General features: G+C 35.9%; 1 protein-coding gene across 4 annotated transcripts in view; it reads right to left on the bottom strand.

Moving 5' to 3' along the window:
• The window catches only part of ERICH3 (glutamate rich 3), a 1,772,788-nt gene that overhangs the window by 967,755 nt on the left and 790,131 nt on the right, over positions 1 to 14,902 (bottom strand). For all 4 annotated transcript variants that reach the window (XM_044085800.1, XM_044085803.1, XM_044085802.1 and 1 more), the window contains one exon: positions 151 to 366. In XM_044085800.1, the coding sequence (XP_043941735.1) occupies positions 151 to 366 (216 nt within the window). The remainder of the gene's footprint in view (positions 1 to 150; positions 367 to 14,902) is intronic.

The raw sequence follows: 14,902 nt of genomic DNA, 5'->3' as shown, positions 1-14,902 counted from the left end.
AACACCTCCAATGTTTCTAATTTGTGCAGCCACTTACAGATATAATACAATAAATATAACTTTCAGATTTAATTTTAAACTCAATATGTGTAAGTGCAACCTTTACAAATACAAATATAATGTGATAAAAATCTATTAACCATTATGTACCTTAGCAGGTGTAAACAGAAATCCATTTGGAGCAGTAGTGGGGCGAAATCTTCGTCCTCGTGTTGTTGCAGAAGATGTTTCTTTAAGAGGTTTGTCATTTGTTCTTGGTGGTGGAGGCACAGGAGTCACATAATTGTTTATTACTGGAAGACGATAAGGAGAAACTCCGGTTGGGAATTCTGCCGTCGCTACTTGCATTATAATTTCTCTGTTTGACTGAAACACAGTTGTGCATACTTAAGAACAATATAACTTTACAGCTTTTCAAAACAAAAAAGGAAAAAGAACACAGCGGTACACAAAAACTCCCGAAAAACGTTAATAATGTTTTTCGGGAGTTTTTGTGTATAACTTTACAGCTTACTTAGAACTTTTGTATATGCTTTCTTACTACAAACACTGACATTTAATATACTGTTGCTACTAATTTCTATACTCTTTCAAAATTCTTGTTTTCATTTATGTGTTTCTTGGTATGTTTTCACCATGGTCATAGGAGAAACCAGCCAGTTCTGTCCCAGTCATTAAACTATACAAAAATACTTACAGTTAGAATTCAAATTCTTACTTTAATGATTTTAAATAGAACAGTAAAAACAAATAATGCATTTGAGATAATTCATTTATGGGCAGATGGGCAGCAAAATAAAGGACACTGGACTTGTAAATGCCAGTGTTCAGAAAACAGGTAATGTGCTTATTTTCTTTGACGTATTTCTGTATGATGTAATTATGTATATCCTGCAAGCAGAGCTGATGTTATAATTTAGTTACACATGGCAAACAAGGAAATAAATAATACTAACTTAAATAAGGTTATTAAAGACAGGGCAGAATTAGTGATATGAATAAAGATCCAAGAATACTGCATCACTGGTCCTCAATTCAGGAGCTCACAGTTAAAACAAAAAATGCAAAAATCATACATATAACAATAAGCAGTCTCAAAGAAATTAATATTTCTGGCCATTAAAATAACTAAATCAATGGATGAAATGGATGTTAGTTTTAATTTATATGTAGCTTTCCTATTTAATTTTGTTGAATGGTTAGATTTCTCTGTACCTAAAGCCCCTTTCAATGAAGGCTCATAGCCCAGTGAAAATCTGGCTGGAGTATTAGGGAAATTTTGCTTTTCTTACAGAAGACCCTTTAGAGTAGCATACAGGATAGTAATGGCTAGAAATGTGGCTGAGTGAGCCACTGATGGTGGTATGCTGGATTAGGAGTTATTCTCTTTTATTTAATTTTAATTTAGTTATCAGTTGTGTAAATCTAGACACCAGTGACCTGAGAGCTCTGTCTGGTTAAATGACTTGCACAGAGTCAGTAGGCAAATGGAGACTAAGGAGCTAAAACACACAGATGGAGAGGAACCTCATTAGTAGCTCAAATAATTACAGATCATTCATGAGCTACCAAAGTCATCAAATGGAAATCACTTTTCAAAAATATAAAAGTAACAGTGCTTCTGGTTCTGATCATGAAATTGCTTTCCATTCTAGTACCAATCCACATAAGCGAGTCTGAAATGCTAATTTATTGTATGTAGACTGTCTTGCAAACACATTTTGTAGTACAATGTGTTATGGTTCAAACACCATGCCTAGCCTTGATATTTTGATGCCATTCCACATGTTGGCATGCGTAAGCAGGAAGTAAACAGAGCTATACAGAGGTATCTATTCATTTGAAATACTGGTCCCCAAAAACGTAATAAGCTTGTATGAGGAAATTTATGTCTGTGGCCACAGCAGTTAGCTGCACTGAAAAAGACAGTGGGGTACAGGAGGAGGAACCCATAGAGGGCATTATTGTAATGCAATGTGACCAGTAGTAGGATCTGTTGTACTTGACATATATTAAGTTATACTGGTTTATTTTCTTTTCACAAGCAGTTATCCAAGCAGTGCACTCATCCAGACATGTTTGCTATCTGCACAACCACAAAAAAGCAGATGGTACTGGAAGCAGAATGTGGCAAAAATACATGTTAAAACTAAATAAACACAGCAAATGTTAACTCCAGACTCAGATGGGATAACCACAATGATGCAAACAAGAATGCTCAGAGTGAGCATTAGAGAGCCATGAGGATGACCAGGGACATGTTACATTTTTACCAGCAATGTTTTTATAGTTTCCCAAAACAGCAACATGATCCATATGTCATGGCTGAACATTTTTTTCAGAACATCTCCTGAGTGTGGTGTTGTGACATGTGAAAATAATGTCACATAAGATTCTATACTAAATTGCCAGACAAAGTGCCTTCTGTATAGTATAATCTCTGACAAGCTGAGCAGACAGAAGTAACTGCACCCTGTGTACTTTAGGATGTGCCAGTACTAGATCATGGTTCTCTGAGCTCTGCAGAAGCTGGGAAATGTGTTAACAGTAGTAGGCTAGGATCGTGAAGAAATGGGGTATTAGCTGGTGCAGTTGCTACAGTGTCAGGCTGGTACTTAGAATAACCATGGTGCTTATATAGCTGGGCAAATCAGATGGCATACAAGGTGGGGAATGATAGCTGGCTCCTGCAATGTGGTAGCAATATAATGATGGAGGTAAAGAACAAAGCATTTTAAAATCCTGAAGAAACAGATGTTTATGTGTAAACAGCCACTTAAGATGTTAGTGAGATGGACTGTTCCTACATGGGTGTAAATAGGCATACTCGGTATACCCAAATAAGTACATTTTTTCTGAGAATATCTCAAAAACGTGTTTCACAGAGTTCATAATGTCTGGAACTGCATAAACTAATTCTTAACAATACATTCTTTATATAACATCCTTAGTAGTAAGAGTAATACAAAAAAATCAGTCTTTTATGGTTATCGGGTATAAGATCACAATGATGTGAACCTTTATAAATTTATAAAAGTAGCATCTGAAGAGATTAAACTGTAAGCCCGAGTACAGAATGTATATTTCTGGCTATGAAATATCTAGTAGAGAATGTTAATTTTGAGCTACACTCTACTACTTTGTCTGGTACATCACAAATTAAAAAATAAAAAAGAATCATTTGCGAAAATGTTAAGGGAAAGCCTCTTAGTCATAGATGAAGTCCTGTCAAGTAATGCTATTCAACTCATCAAGTCCAGATGGTTTTTATACAAAAAAAACCCTGATGATTAAAACTGTTTGATTTGATTTGTTTAAGTTTTAAATATAATGATTTGTTTACATTCATTCATGTCAGAGCTGATAATGTACTCAGTGCTAATAATTACTGAAGTGACTCTGAACTAAATATGGTTCTCTTAAAAGAGTAGTTTCTTTAGGTTGATTCTTTTATGAGTCCATAATGAAGTTACTGAAAGCTGACATACTGTAATTCTTCATAATGAACGGATCAATCTCAACACAGTTACTGACTGGTTATAGCAAAGGTACACTACTTTTGGGCTGCCTGAGGAAATAAGAAACTAGTCAGGAGTATGGGGTAGAAGGTTTGAGTAAAACTGATTAGTGGGGGCAAGTGAGTTAGGTTGGCTACATTTTTAAAGGGGCCTAGAAGTCAGAGTCATGGCTCATGACTTTTCTTTCACTTGAGTCAAACTGTACTCTTACATACAAAGCTATTTCTCTTACTCTCAACTCATATTGCAATGCTCTAGCTTCCTTAATAACACATACACAAAGAGAAGTTTTACAGTTTCAGTCTGTGATACACAAGCATTGAATTCTCCCAGTCTCAGCACCACAAAGACAGAAAGAAGACATTCCAAAGTCATCACACATGAAGTGGGTTCCCATTATCATTTGCACAATGCAGCATATGGTAGAATCACTTTAAGTGATTGGCACTACATTTAAAAAGATGTGCATGTCACGTGGCCTCACTTTCTCAGGTTGAAAGTCACAGTCAAGAACTAAGCTAGTGAAATATCCAGAATGTTTTCATTTGACAGAATCCTGATGAAAAATTTAAATATTACATGGAATCAGAAGTACAGACTTATTAGGTTTGGAGTCACTCAACAGTTTTATTCAAACCCTCTATCCCATACTCCAAAGTTAGTTCTTACTTCTTCAAGCAGCGCCATGACTGTGACCTGTAATATATTGATATAACCCTTATTTTGTATTTCTTAGTGACTTTTTTGAAAATAAAGTTGCATTTGGTTTCTCCACTTACATAACTTATGAGAAACTGTAGAAGAATTTTGTTATGGAAATGTGGTCCAGCTACAAACTCCAGTAAATCTTTTGTTGCAAGTAAACTTAGCAAAAAAATGTAAAATAATGAACCAAAAATTTGACTTCTTCCTCGGTATGAGTGGAAACATATCAGAAGCATGAAAAAATATGCTGTACTATATGTCTCCACATGACCGGGGAAGAATCTTTGAAGGTATGTAACACAAAGGTATTTAAATTTCAAGAAGAGGAGAAAGACAAAATATCAGCGATAAGGAAGAAATTCAGGAATTATTGTGAGCCACAAAAAAAAACTTCCTGTTTATTCACTATTTGGTCTTTAGAAGGAATAAAAGCTGAACAGAAGCTATAAATGATTGTAGTACAGGGCTAAGGAACTGGGATAAAGATTGTGAATTTGGTTAAGTTGCATGATTTGATGATAACAGAAAGAATAGCTTGTTCAGTTAAGAAATTACTACATAAAGGGCAGACCTTATCTAAATTTGTAGATGTATACAGACTGAGTGAAATTACAAGTACATGGTTAAAAAAAGAATTAACTGAGAAAATGGAAGTGTGAAAAAATGAGAGGTAAATAAAAAAGTGACATAATGCATTGCAACAATAATAGTGATAAGAAAATGAGACCAAAAATGCACAGGAAAAGTGTCACCGTTGAACACCCTCCCTCATGCACCAGACAGCTATAAGAGGAAAAAGGGTCTAGTGTTTAATCAGATTTGTAGAAACTGTGGTACAAATTATCATTTTGCAATGATATGTCAAAGAAAAGACAATAGTGTTATAAATAACTTGCATATCATAGAGCCAGAACAATAATAATACCAGCTGTTTATAAACACTATTAAAGTGAAAAAGTTGATGCTGTGAAGTCAGAGCACTGACGCGCCACAATAGAATCAGACTGGCAACAGCAGTTCAGAATTAATAAAAACAATGTTGAATTTAAATATGTCACAGGTGCACAGTCAGATAACTGTATTATATTTTTAAGAAAATGAAACTGAAAGACAGTAAAAGAAAGCTGCAAATACAATTCTAATATATTAGTCATCAAATAAAGCCATTGATCAAAATGCTCAAGAAAGTAGTAACGAACCACATGTGCTGAAATACTATGACATAAATAAGCCAGCTATGTTGCAAGTAGAAGAGAAAATGGCACAGGGATTGTGATCTTAATGTACAGCAGACTATTTTTATAAGGGTCAAGAGAATGTACAGATGTACATTGTATATATACAGTATATATATATATATATATATATATATATATATATATATATATATATACTGTATATATGGCTGTGTTTATGGCTGTGTTTATAGTACCATCTGCGGTGGTGCAGCGGTAGCGTTGTTGCCTCATAGCAAGAGGTTCTCCCGTTCGATTCTCGGCTGGAGTGCGGGGAGTGCCTTCTGTGTGGAGTCTGCATGTCCTCCCCGCGGTTGAGTGGGCGTTCGAAAGACATGCGTAAATGAACGTGCCTTCACTGAAGGTTGAACATAGAGCTGGCACCTTGGCTTTCGTGAAAATCTACTGCCAATCATTAGCGGACCGGAGTTCTGCTGTGGCGACCCCTAACTGGGAAAAGCCGAAAGACAACAACATATGTCTGTGTTTATAAAGATGTGCAAGTTTAGATATAACACATATCTTAATAAACATATTTAGAAAGTCTCTGTATAAGGTATGTATAAAATTATAGACAGTATTGGTTTAATCTTCAGAAGTATGATGTGCAATGCACACCAGCTGAGGAAAACAGTAGAACAAGTAGCAAAATTGTAGAGATGCAATGCACTCATAATGACTTCCAAATACAGTTACTGAAAAAGTCACACAATGTTTGGCCAAGGGTGACATGCTTAATTGTGATACATTAGTGAGTGAACATCTAATATGCGATCATTAATGTGTGATTGCTATGCTTTGTCTTTAAAGACCTTTATTATATTATTATACTTTGCCCGAAGACACAGAAGTCTCACACTTATTAGATAAAATAGCAAAAGCATGGAGGATATGACCCCCACATCAGGGGTACAGACTGGCAAAGCTGCCCTAAACAAATTTTTTTTTATTAATTTTTAGCAGTTCAGAACTTGATTTGTATTGTTTTCATACACTGTAAGTGTTGATCATAAAACAATAACACTTTAGTCATGGAGTCACTGGACAGAGTAAATGATCAGCAGCTAGAATAAAAAAAAAAGAAAGAAAAAGAAATTGAGGCATAGTTTTACTTTCAAGGAACACATATGTTTTGTCAAAGGCTTTGTTTTCGTAGTTGACAAAATTATATTGCTGTCAGAAGAGAAAACGGATGCTTGAGAAAATGTACATTATTTATTTATTTATTGATTGACATTTGTTAACCGAATTTGTCCAACTGGGCTTGTGGCTCATTTTCAGTGGAGACCTGAGGAGAACAGCTCCAGTAGTACATTTTAAAGCAAGTACAATTGTAAACAATATTGATATAATAGCAGTTATAGCAAAAATGATTCACATATGTTGGGTTACACGCATAAAGTTAAAGTTGCATTAAAAAGAAGCTAAGTAACAATTTTACACTGATATAGTTCAACAGGTCAACAATAAACATTTTTGTTTGTATAAAATTATGCAAATGCACAGTAGACACATTGGAGAGAGAGGTATAATGAGGTACTAAGTATGGTCCTTTTGAGGATACATAAAGGGAAGGAAGACTAGGTAGGGTCATGGCAAGGGCAGGTTCTGGAATTGAGAAAATAAACTTTTAGTTCATTTTTAAAGTGTGAGGTGTGGACGATTGAAGTCAAGGGGAAGTTTGTTCCAAGCATGGGCAAGGGAGTGTTTGTAGAGTAGTTTGCCTACTGACCTTTTTGGGTGGTAGATATCAAGTAATTGTTGGTTAGAAGTACGGAGGGTCCGGGATGGGATGTAGATGGAGACTAAGGAAGATAGAGATGGACAGAAGGAAGGTTTATAAAGAATAGAGTGTAGCATATGAAATTGATAAGATAGCAGAAATTGGGGAAATTCAAGCCATTGAAGAGAGTTTAAAGAAATGCAGTGGTGTGAGTTGTATGGGGAGTTAGCAATGAATCTGGCTTTGTTATGGTAAGTCTGTACCACATCTTGGAACAGTGAAATACAGAGAGAGAGTGAGAAAGACGTGCTGTAGTAGGCTGGAATATCATCTCAGAATGAACAAGAGCTACAATAGTATTTGCAATTCATGCCATTACAACTACCTAAGGGAATAAATGCTGACCTATGCTCTACAAGAAGACTGTGAAACAGAGTTTGTACATATTTATTTAACTTCAAATAAACAATGAATCTCATAGGTGTAGATGATTATAAGCCATTAGACTCTACACAGCAATCAACATTATAAATGCAGTAAATACCATGTTTTAAGACAAGGGATGCATGTTGGCATTGTTCTATAAGACAATGACCAATAATATTATTAGACAAATGTTCAAAAGCCTTGAAAGGGGGGGAGGGATTAAACTATTATTAACTGGTTATTTTTATATATATGATAATGTATATGATATATATGATTATTGGTCTAATGAGGGCTGAGTACAGCGAGACTATAATTTCCTTGGATCTAGATGTCATAACTTTACTTATAATTTGTGCCGCATAGAAGGACTTCCTCTCCACTGTAGACACATGGCGGTCAAAGTTCAGGCTACTATCTATCTGTGAACCTACATCGCACAACTCTGAGTCTACTCTTGGGGGGTGCTATTGCTGTTGTAATTTGCAGGGGTATTTGCCTTCCCAAAGGGTATGAGAATGCAATTTTTCACATTTAGTTTTAGGCCATGGTTCTGGCAACCATCATCATTTCTGTATATACCTCTGGCATACTGCAACTGGATGGATGGTGATTCAGTATTTCACATAACCAGTCATTAGAGATGTCAGGAATAGCCATCAATTCAGAGAGGTACTCAGTAACACAAAAATTATGAGTTTTTTTCTGTAAATATTATGTGTCTGGCACATGCTCATAATTGCATTAATAACTTCAGCCAGAGGGTATTTACATGAGACTCCATGGCATCAACTGAAAATATACATAATTCCTAAAAACCTTTGCACTGATAATTTGTGTCTAACCAGCACTGCATGGCAAATATTTCCATTTATTTCTCCATTATGAATATTCTGCATATCTGAATATTTTATTATGTGAATATCTCAAAAAGGGAATGCCATCTGCAAATCTAGTTTGCAGTCAAATGAAGATCACATTTGCCTGAACAAAACTCATGCTGATAGTTGTGGTCTGACTCCTATGGTTACAGAAATACTAACAGTTGTTTGCAAAATTATAATAAGTAAATGTATATATTATTGAAATACTTGTTAAATATACAATTATTATTCTGTCTGTCTGACACATCAATATCACCTTTATGAAGATGAGTGTATGTGCTGAATAACTTTCTTATTTTAACTTTTTGTTAACTTTTATAATTTTTTAAGATGTATGCATTTGTTTACAGCTAGGTTGAAAAAGTGCACTCTTAGAATTTTAGCTCAGGTGAATGTTGTCTATGCAGGAATTCTTCAGGAGTCAAGAAGTGTGAAATTCCATCCAGGCTTTGTGTGAAAGAGCTTATGTAACACAGATATAAATATTGTTTTTGAAAATACAGAGGTGCAGAGGGGACTTTCTCCATCAGAAGTCTCTCAACAGAGAGAAGTACAACTTGAAGCAGCAGTCATTCTACAGAAAGGAGTTGTTAGTTGGCATATTCTGCAGACACCTTAATGATTATGGACATACGCTGTGTTTAAAGATCCTGTGTTTTTAGAGTATTGTATAGCCAAACATTCCACTTATGTTGTACTGACGAGGTAATAAGAAAGCCAAAATATGCATGTCCATAGCTAGTGAAGTTTGGCTTTGTTGGCCTGAATCTGTCCATAAATACTTAAAAAGGAAATGTAAAAAGTTATAGAAATTCAGATATGGCCGGCCTTAGGCATAGGCGAACTAGGCGACCGCCTAGGGCGCCATATAGGCTGGCCTTGTAAAGGGTGCTTTATGTACTTATTTATTTTAATTAATATAAAGTTTGCGCTCTTCTTGGCGCTGGAACCAGAGGGCGGAGGTTGGGGGACGCGAGCACCCTCCCACTTACAGCTGAGGGTTAGCTAGGAGGCTAAAAAAAAAAAAAAAAACTTTAGTTGGCGGTGCGAGAGTCTTCTCCTTTAAGGAGAAACTTGCATGCGTCATGACGCCAATGTCAACTAAATGCATTATGCAGTTCAAGCGACGTGCACGTGACACACACACAACGTTGTGTTCTTTTTAATGGGTACGTTATGTTTTATTATTTTATGGTATGTTGCTGGCTACTTTATGATTTATTTTATGGTAATATACTAGTTTCATGATTTTATTCATTCGTTGTACGTCTTTTTGTTTTGGGAAATTTATGTGCATCTTCCTTTCATGCCATATAATTTATCATATTAAATTAGATGTTTCTTGTGTAAGATGCATCTGAACAAGTGCTGCCTTAGGCATCCTAGAATCAAGTGTACCATGTGGTTAACATGTGGGAACATTATGTTTAGTTAAAAATAATATGTCTAATGTAAACAGAAACTGTACATGCTTTAATAAGAAAAATTCACATCAGTCTACCCCACAGTAAACTATGAATGCCCTCAGCAGCCACAGAACTTTGTGAATTAGCTCATTGTGTTGATAGGTATCTGTCTGGTGTTAATATAATTTCAGAGCAAGAGAGATTGGTATACAGCAGTCCCTCGTAATCGTCTCATTGTCTGCACAGTATGCATCACCTTTGATATTGTTTTCTCAGAAAAGTGCATAATGGTGTATTGTATAAGACAGAAGAAAGCTCCCCTGTTCATGTAAGGTTTCTATACCTTATTACAAGAGGCTTACAGTTTGGGATGAACAGTTGTGAGGTAAGACAGACTACAGATACTAGGCACTGCCACATCCTTCTGCAGGACCTTCAGGAAACATTATTGAGTGAAGTTGAAACCCTCTGGGACATTTGGTCAGGAACATGCTAGGACTGTAAAGGAAATATAAAGACTGCTTTACTGAAAAATCAACAGTGACTCGGTGTACAAGGTACGTTGTCTATGAGTAGCACTCCTGTTTAGTAACAGCTGCCCGAATTCTATAATGTCTGCAGCTAATGCCATTTTTATTTTATTTGCACCACTTTTAGAGATAGAAATATACTGTTGCGTTTTATTATATTTGTTAGGTAGAACAGCAATAATACTACTACACCTTCTCTGGAAACCTGGCAAAGTAGAGGGCAGGTTCCCTGAAAAAAAGACCTGTGTGCATTTTTATTCACTTCACAAATTACCATGTAGTTATAAATCAGCACCCCCTTTTTAATGAAACAAATCTGATATGGCTTCTGCTGAAAACAGGTTCTGTAGACCCAGTCAGACCACCCCGGTAAACAAATGTCAATTAAATAAATAAATAAAATATCTGTAAAGAAATGACTAATGCACACTGCTGCACGTCTCGTGTCATTGAAAAAGACCCGTGTGATACTGCAATACTCACGGACAATGTTTGTTGCTTATTTGGGTCACACCTCCTGCAGTGTACCTGGATGCTCTTTTGCGATGTGTTTTATATTATAATGCTTTAACACAATAGTTCTGCAGCCTTTCAGGATGCTATGCATGCAGGGAAGCTGCCTGCATAAAGAATAACAAATAATAACAATGACTGAGAGAAATGAACATTTTGGTAAAGGAATTACAACTTTTGTCAGGGTTGCACACCTTGTATGGTTAGGACAACTTTACTGTACTTACTTTATTATTTAGTTGTATATTGCTGGTGCGATTTTTTTTTGTCGTAGAAGTTGATTTAAGTTCTCTTTGAATTCTGTGGTTACTGATTTTTATTATTCTTTTCTTTTAAAATACTGTATTTGTTTGAAGCTGAATATGGATTCCTTAAATGAGTATGCAATTAATGATTTGCTAATGCACAAATATATTGTGCAGTATAATAAATAACCAAAATAAACAAAAATACCACCAGTGGATGAATGACCACAAACAGAAAATAATACAGAGCCAGTATATATAAAGTAAAAGATAACTGTTCGCAGTCGAACCAGGCTGTAAATAAGTCAATGATGATTGAAGTATACAGCTCAACATCTCTTCAGACCTTCAGATCAATACAAATCCAAACAAGGGTAGCTGAGAAATCCAAACTCAATTCTGAGCATAAACATAAAAACTTTCTTTATTGACAGCAAATTCAGTTGGTAAGCGCTTTCGCAATACAGCTTTATCAAACCTATACTGACCAATACTAAAAAAGTGCTTATATAGTGCTTCTCTAATAAGATCATTAGGACAATTAATCAATAATATAATACGTTCCTTAAAGAGACACCAACTTTAAAAAGCAAATACCTAGTGCAAGAAACTACTTGCAACTTTATTATTTTTAAAAATTTTAATACAAAAAATAAAAAATATGACTTTGTGTAATTTTTTTTCTTTTGCAATATTTTACTCAATTAAAGCTGAATATGGATTCCTTAAATGAGCATGCAATTAACAATTTGCTAATGGACAAGTATCTTGTACAGTGTAATAAATGCTATGCATATTTAAAGGTAACAGCTGATAACACTGGTGATCTGTGTTCCTTGTGTTAAAAGTTGGAGGATTTGCTTACCATTGTTAGAAGTAAATCTAGACTTGATGATGATCAGTCCAGATTTCTTGCAGTAAGGTTGAGAGATATGCATACCTCTCAACTATCCAGATTTTTGCCTCATATTTTTGGCCTATTCCTCATAAAATTTGGGTTTTTCTGGCAAATCACTGAAGATTTAAATAACGAAATGTCATACATTTGGGTTTCAGCCTTCATTTCCTTCAGAAAATGCATGGTGGTTTGTAATGACAGATGTTTGAGGGGCCTTTTATGGTTAAAATATTCTGAAATGGGTAGTTTTGTCATTATTGGTTAATACATTTTGTTTCATTGCTTACTGGAAAAATGTTTAAAACTACAAATTTAAAACATACTCTAACAAGTGTAAATGTTTCTATGTGCAACTAGCTGTTTTTTGTTTATCAAATGGCATACTGCGTTATAAAATCTGAAAGCAGCGTTAGTAGCATAATTGCCTTTGGTGTAGAAGGCTGTGGATTCTACTCCCACACCATGTAGATGGAGTGCTGATATTGCATTGCCCATATGATTGCTGATTATTTGGTGCATTATAAGGGGATAAGGGTTCTACACTCCTGAGTATGTCCTTTGCAAGACATTTGTGGTGACTATAAACTTGGTCATTTCTTATTGCAATATTACCAACTTACTAATTTTTTAATGCAATATAGGCAATTAATTCTTCAAGGAAAGCAGGCACTGAATTTGTAGATAAAACATTGATATGTGAAGTTGTTTTGCCAGTAGAAACCTCTTCATTAGGTACAGATTTCTTTAATGTGGAATTCAGATGATTTTATATCTGCAGAGATTGTGAGTATGGAGTAATATTGGTGAATTATAATGACAGAAGTCTTGAGTGGCCTTTTATGGTTGAAATTTTCTGAAATGGGTAGTTATTGGTTCATACATTTTGTTTCATTGCTTATTAAAAGAATGTTTAAATCTACAAATTTAAAACACTTTCTACCAAGCGGTGCTGTATTATACAAGGAATATAATTCAATGCAATCAGAAAGGTGAATCAAAGAACAAATACACATATGCATGGCCCTAAAAAATGTGTGCAAGGAGTCTGTTTTGAAAACAGCCCAAAGGTAAACTTAATTCTTCACTGGCCAGATGCATTTTCTATGAATGTGGGTTTTCATGCCGTTTCAATGAATATGAATTTTTCACATTTCAATGAATGTGAGTTTCAAGGGCAGAGAAGTTTACTCCTTATGCTGTCTGTTTTCATTGCGAGACTGTATTGTTTAGCAAATGGCTACCTGTGTTTGTGCTATTTTATTTCAATATCTGTAATGACTGTAGAAGCAAATACGAGAAATAACCAAATAATGGAACACTGGAATAGCTGAGGAGGGGGCTGCTGCTGGGGTGATGGGGTTGCTGCAGGAGCGACTGCACTGGGGGGCAGTCTATTACCCTGCCAAGGGCCCTATTTGACCGTGATCTGACTTTGGTATTTAAAGTAGAAAATATTATGCAGAAGTAGTTGTAGTTAAAAGATACCTTGCAATATAGTTATTCTTCCTATGCATTTAAATAATTTAAGGCAATGGCTGGAGTGGCTTTCTTGGGGAGTGACCCTGTGGGTGTGGCTCAGATAGGGGTGTTTCATGACTGTGGTGTGGGTGGGGGCTTAAGGGGCGCTGGAGCACTACTTCGCCTAGGGCACCATTTCGGCTAAGGCCGGCCCTGAATTCAGAAGCCATTTAGCTGAAACACTGTCTTTCGTGAGTCAATTGCATATAACCTATGGGCCTCTACTACAGGAGGTTTAAGGTATCACACTGTGAAAACTCAAGCACAAAGATAATATTACAAGGAGAAGAAACCTCCTTTCTAGCCAGATGGATAAGTAAAATCACTTTCACAAACTGCTTCATATGAAGAAAAGAGGGGTCTAAGGACAGATGAGCTGAAATGGACAAAAGGTGAATTTAGACAGAAGAGTAAGAAAGGCCAGAGGATAACAACTCACACAAACCAGTGGCATCTGGGCCTTAACAGGGCTATGGTTCTTAGTATGGCATCAACTGAAACATCTTCCCCACTTATACATATATGATTTTCTAGTAGCAGGTTTTTAGTCTCCTTTAGTACCTGCTGCATATCCTCAGAACAAAAGGTGCCTAAAAGGAATCAAAACTATCCAATCAATCAGTTGAATAGTTTTCATGCTGAGGTGTATCAAACAACCACTGTACTGTATGAGTAAAGCCAGTCTGTCGGGGAGCTTGTGGTTAAAGCCTTTGGCCATTTTCAAAAAAAGGGAGAAAGTGCAGCTGTGTAAGTAAACTTACCATAACAGTAGATGTTCAAATGATCATTTCTTAAGTAAGCCAAGTAATATGGGTTATGGCTCCCCTTTACATGATCGAATTTTCACTTACCAAAAACTTAAAAGGATGAGATGACTTTGCCAAAAATAAGAAGTTATGTACCTACCATAACATTCCATGTTAGTTGTCTTCTTCTCGCCTTCTTTCTTGCTGGTTGGTTGGGTTCGGAGCTGATCCTCGGCTCCGACTCGGCCATCTTCAAAATCTTGAGAGCTACTTAGTGGCTCGAGGCCCCCCTATATCCCATGACACCTGGCGCTAGATACCCAGATCTCGTTTGGTAAGTCTAACTGCAGACATAATGATAATAATAATAATACAGGAATCCTGTCCTAGAATGCATAAATCCTACTGGAGAGACTACTAGTCAGAAGGAATAGCCAGAGAAGACTCAGCCAGTGATAAAAACATAAGGAACTCTTCTCGGTCTACTAGGATAGGGGGATGGAGGGTGGGACACAAGAAAGAAGACGAGAAGAAGACAACTAACATGGAACGTTA

This window comes from Protopterus annectens, chromosome 10.part0, assembly GCF_019279795.1.
Source record: "Protopterus annectens isolate FY-2018-M chromosome 10.part0, PAN1.0, whole genome shotgun sequence".
NCBI lineage: Eukaryota > Metazoa > Chordata > Ceratodontiformes > Protopteridae > Protopterus > Protopterus annectens.
The sequence above is the reverse complement of the archived record's forward strand: the minus strand, read 5'-3'. Positions and strand labels throughout refer to the sequence as shown.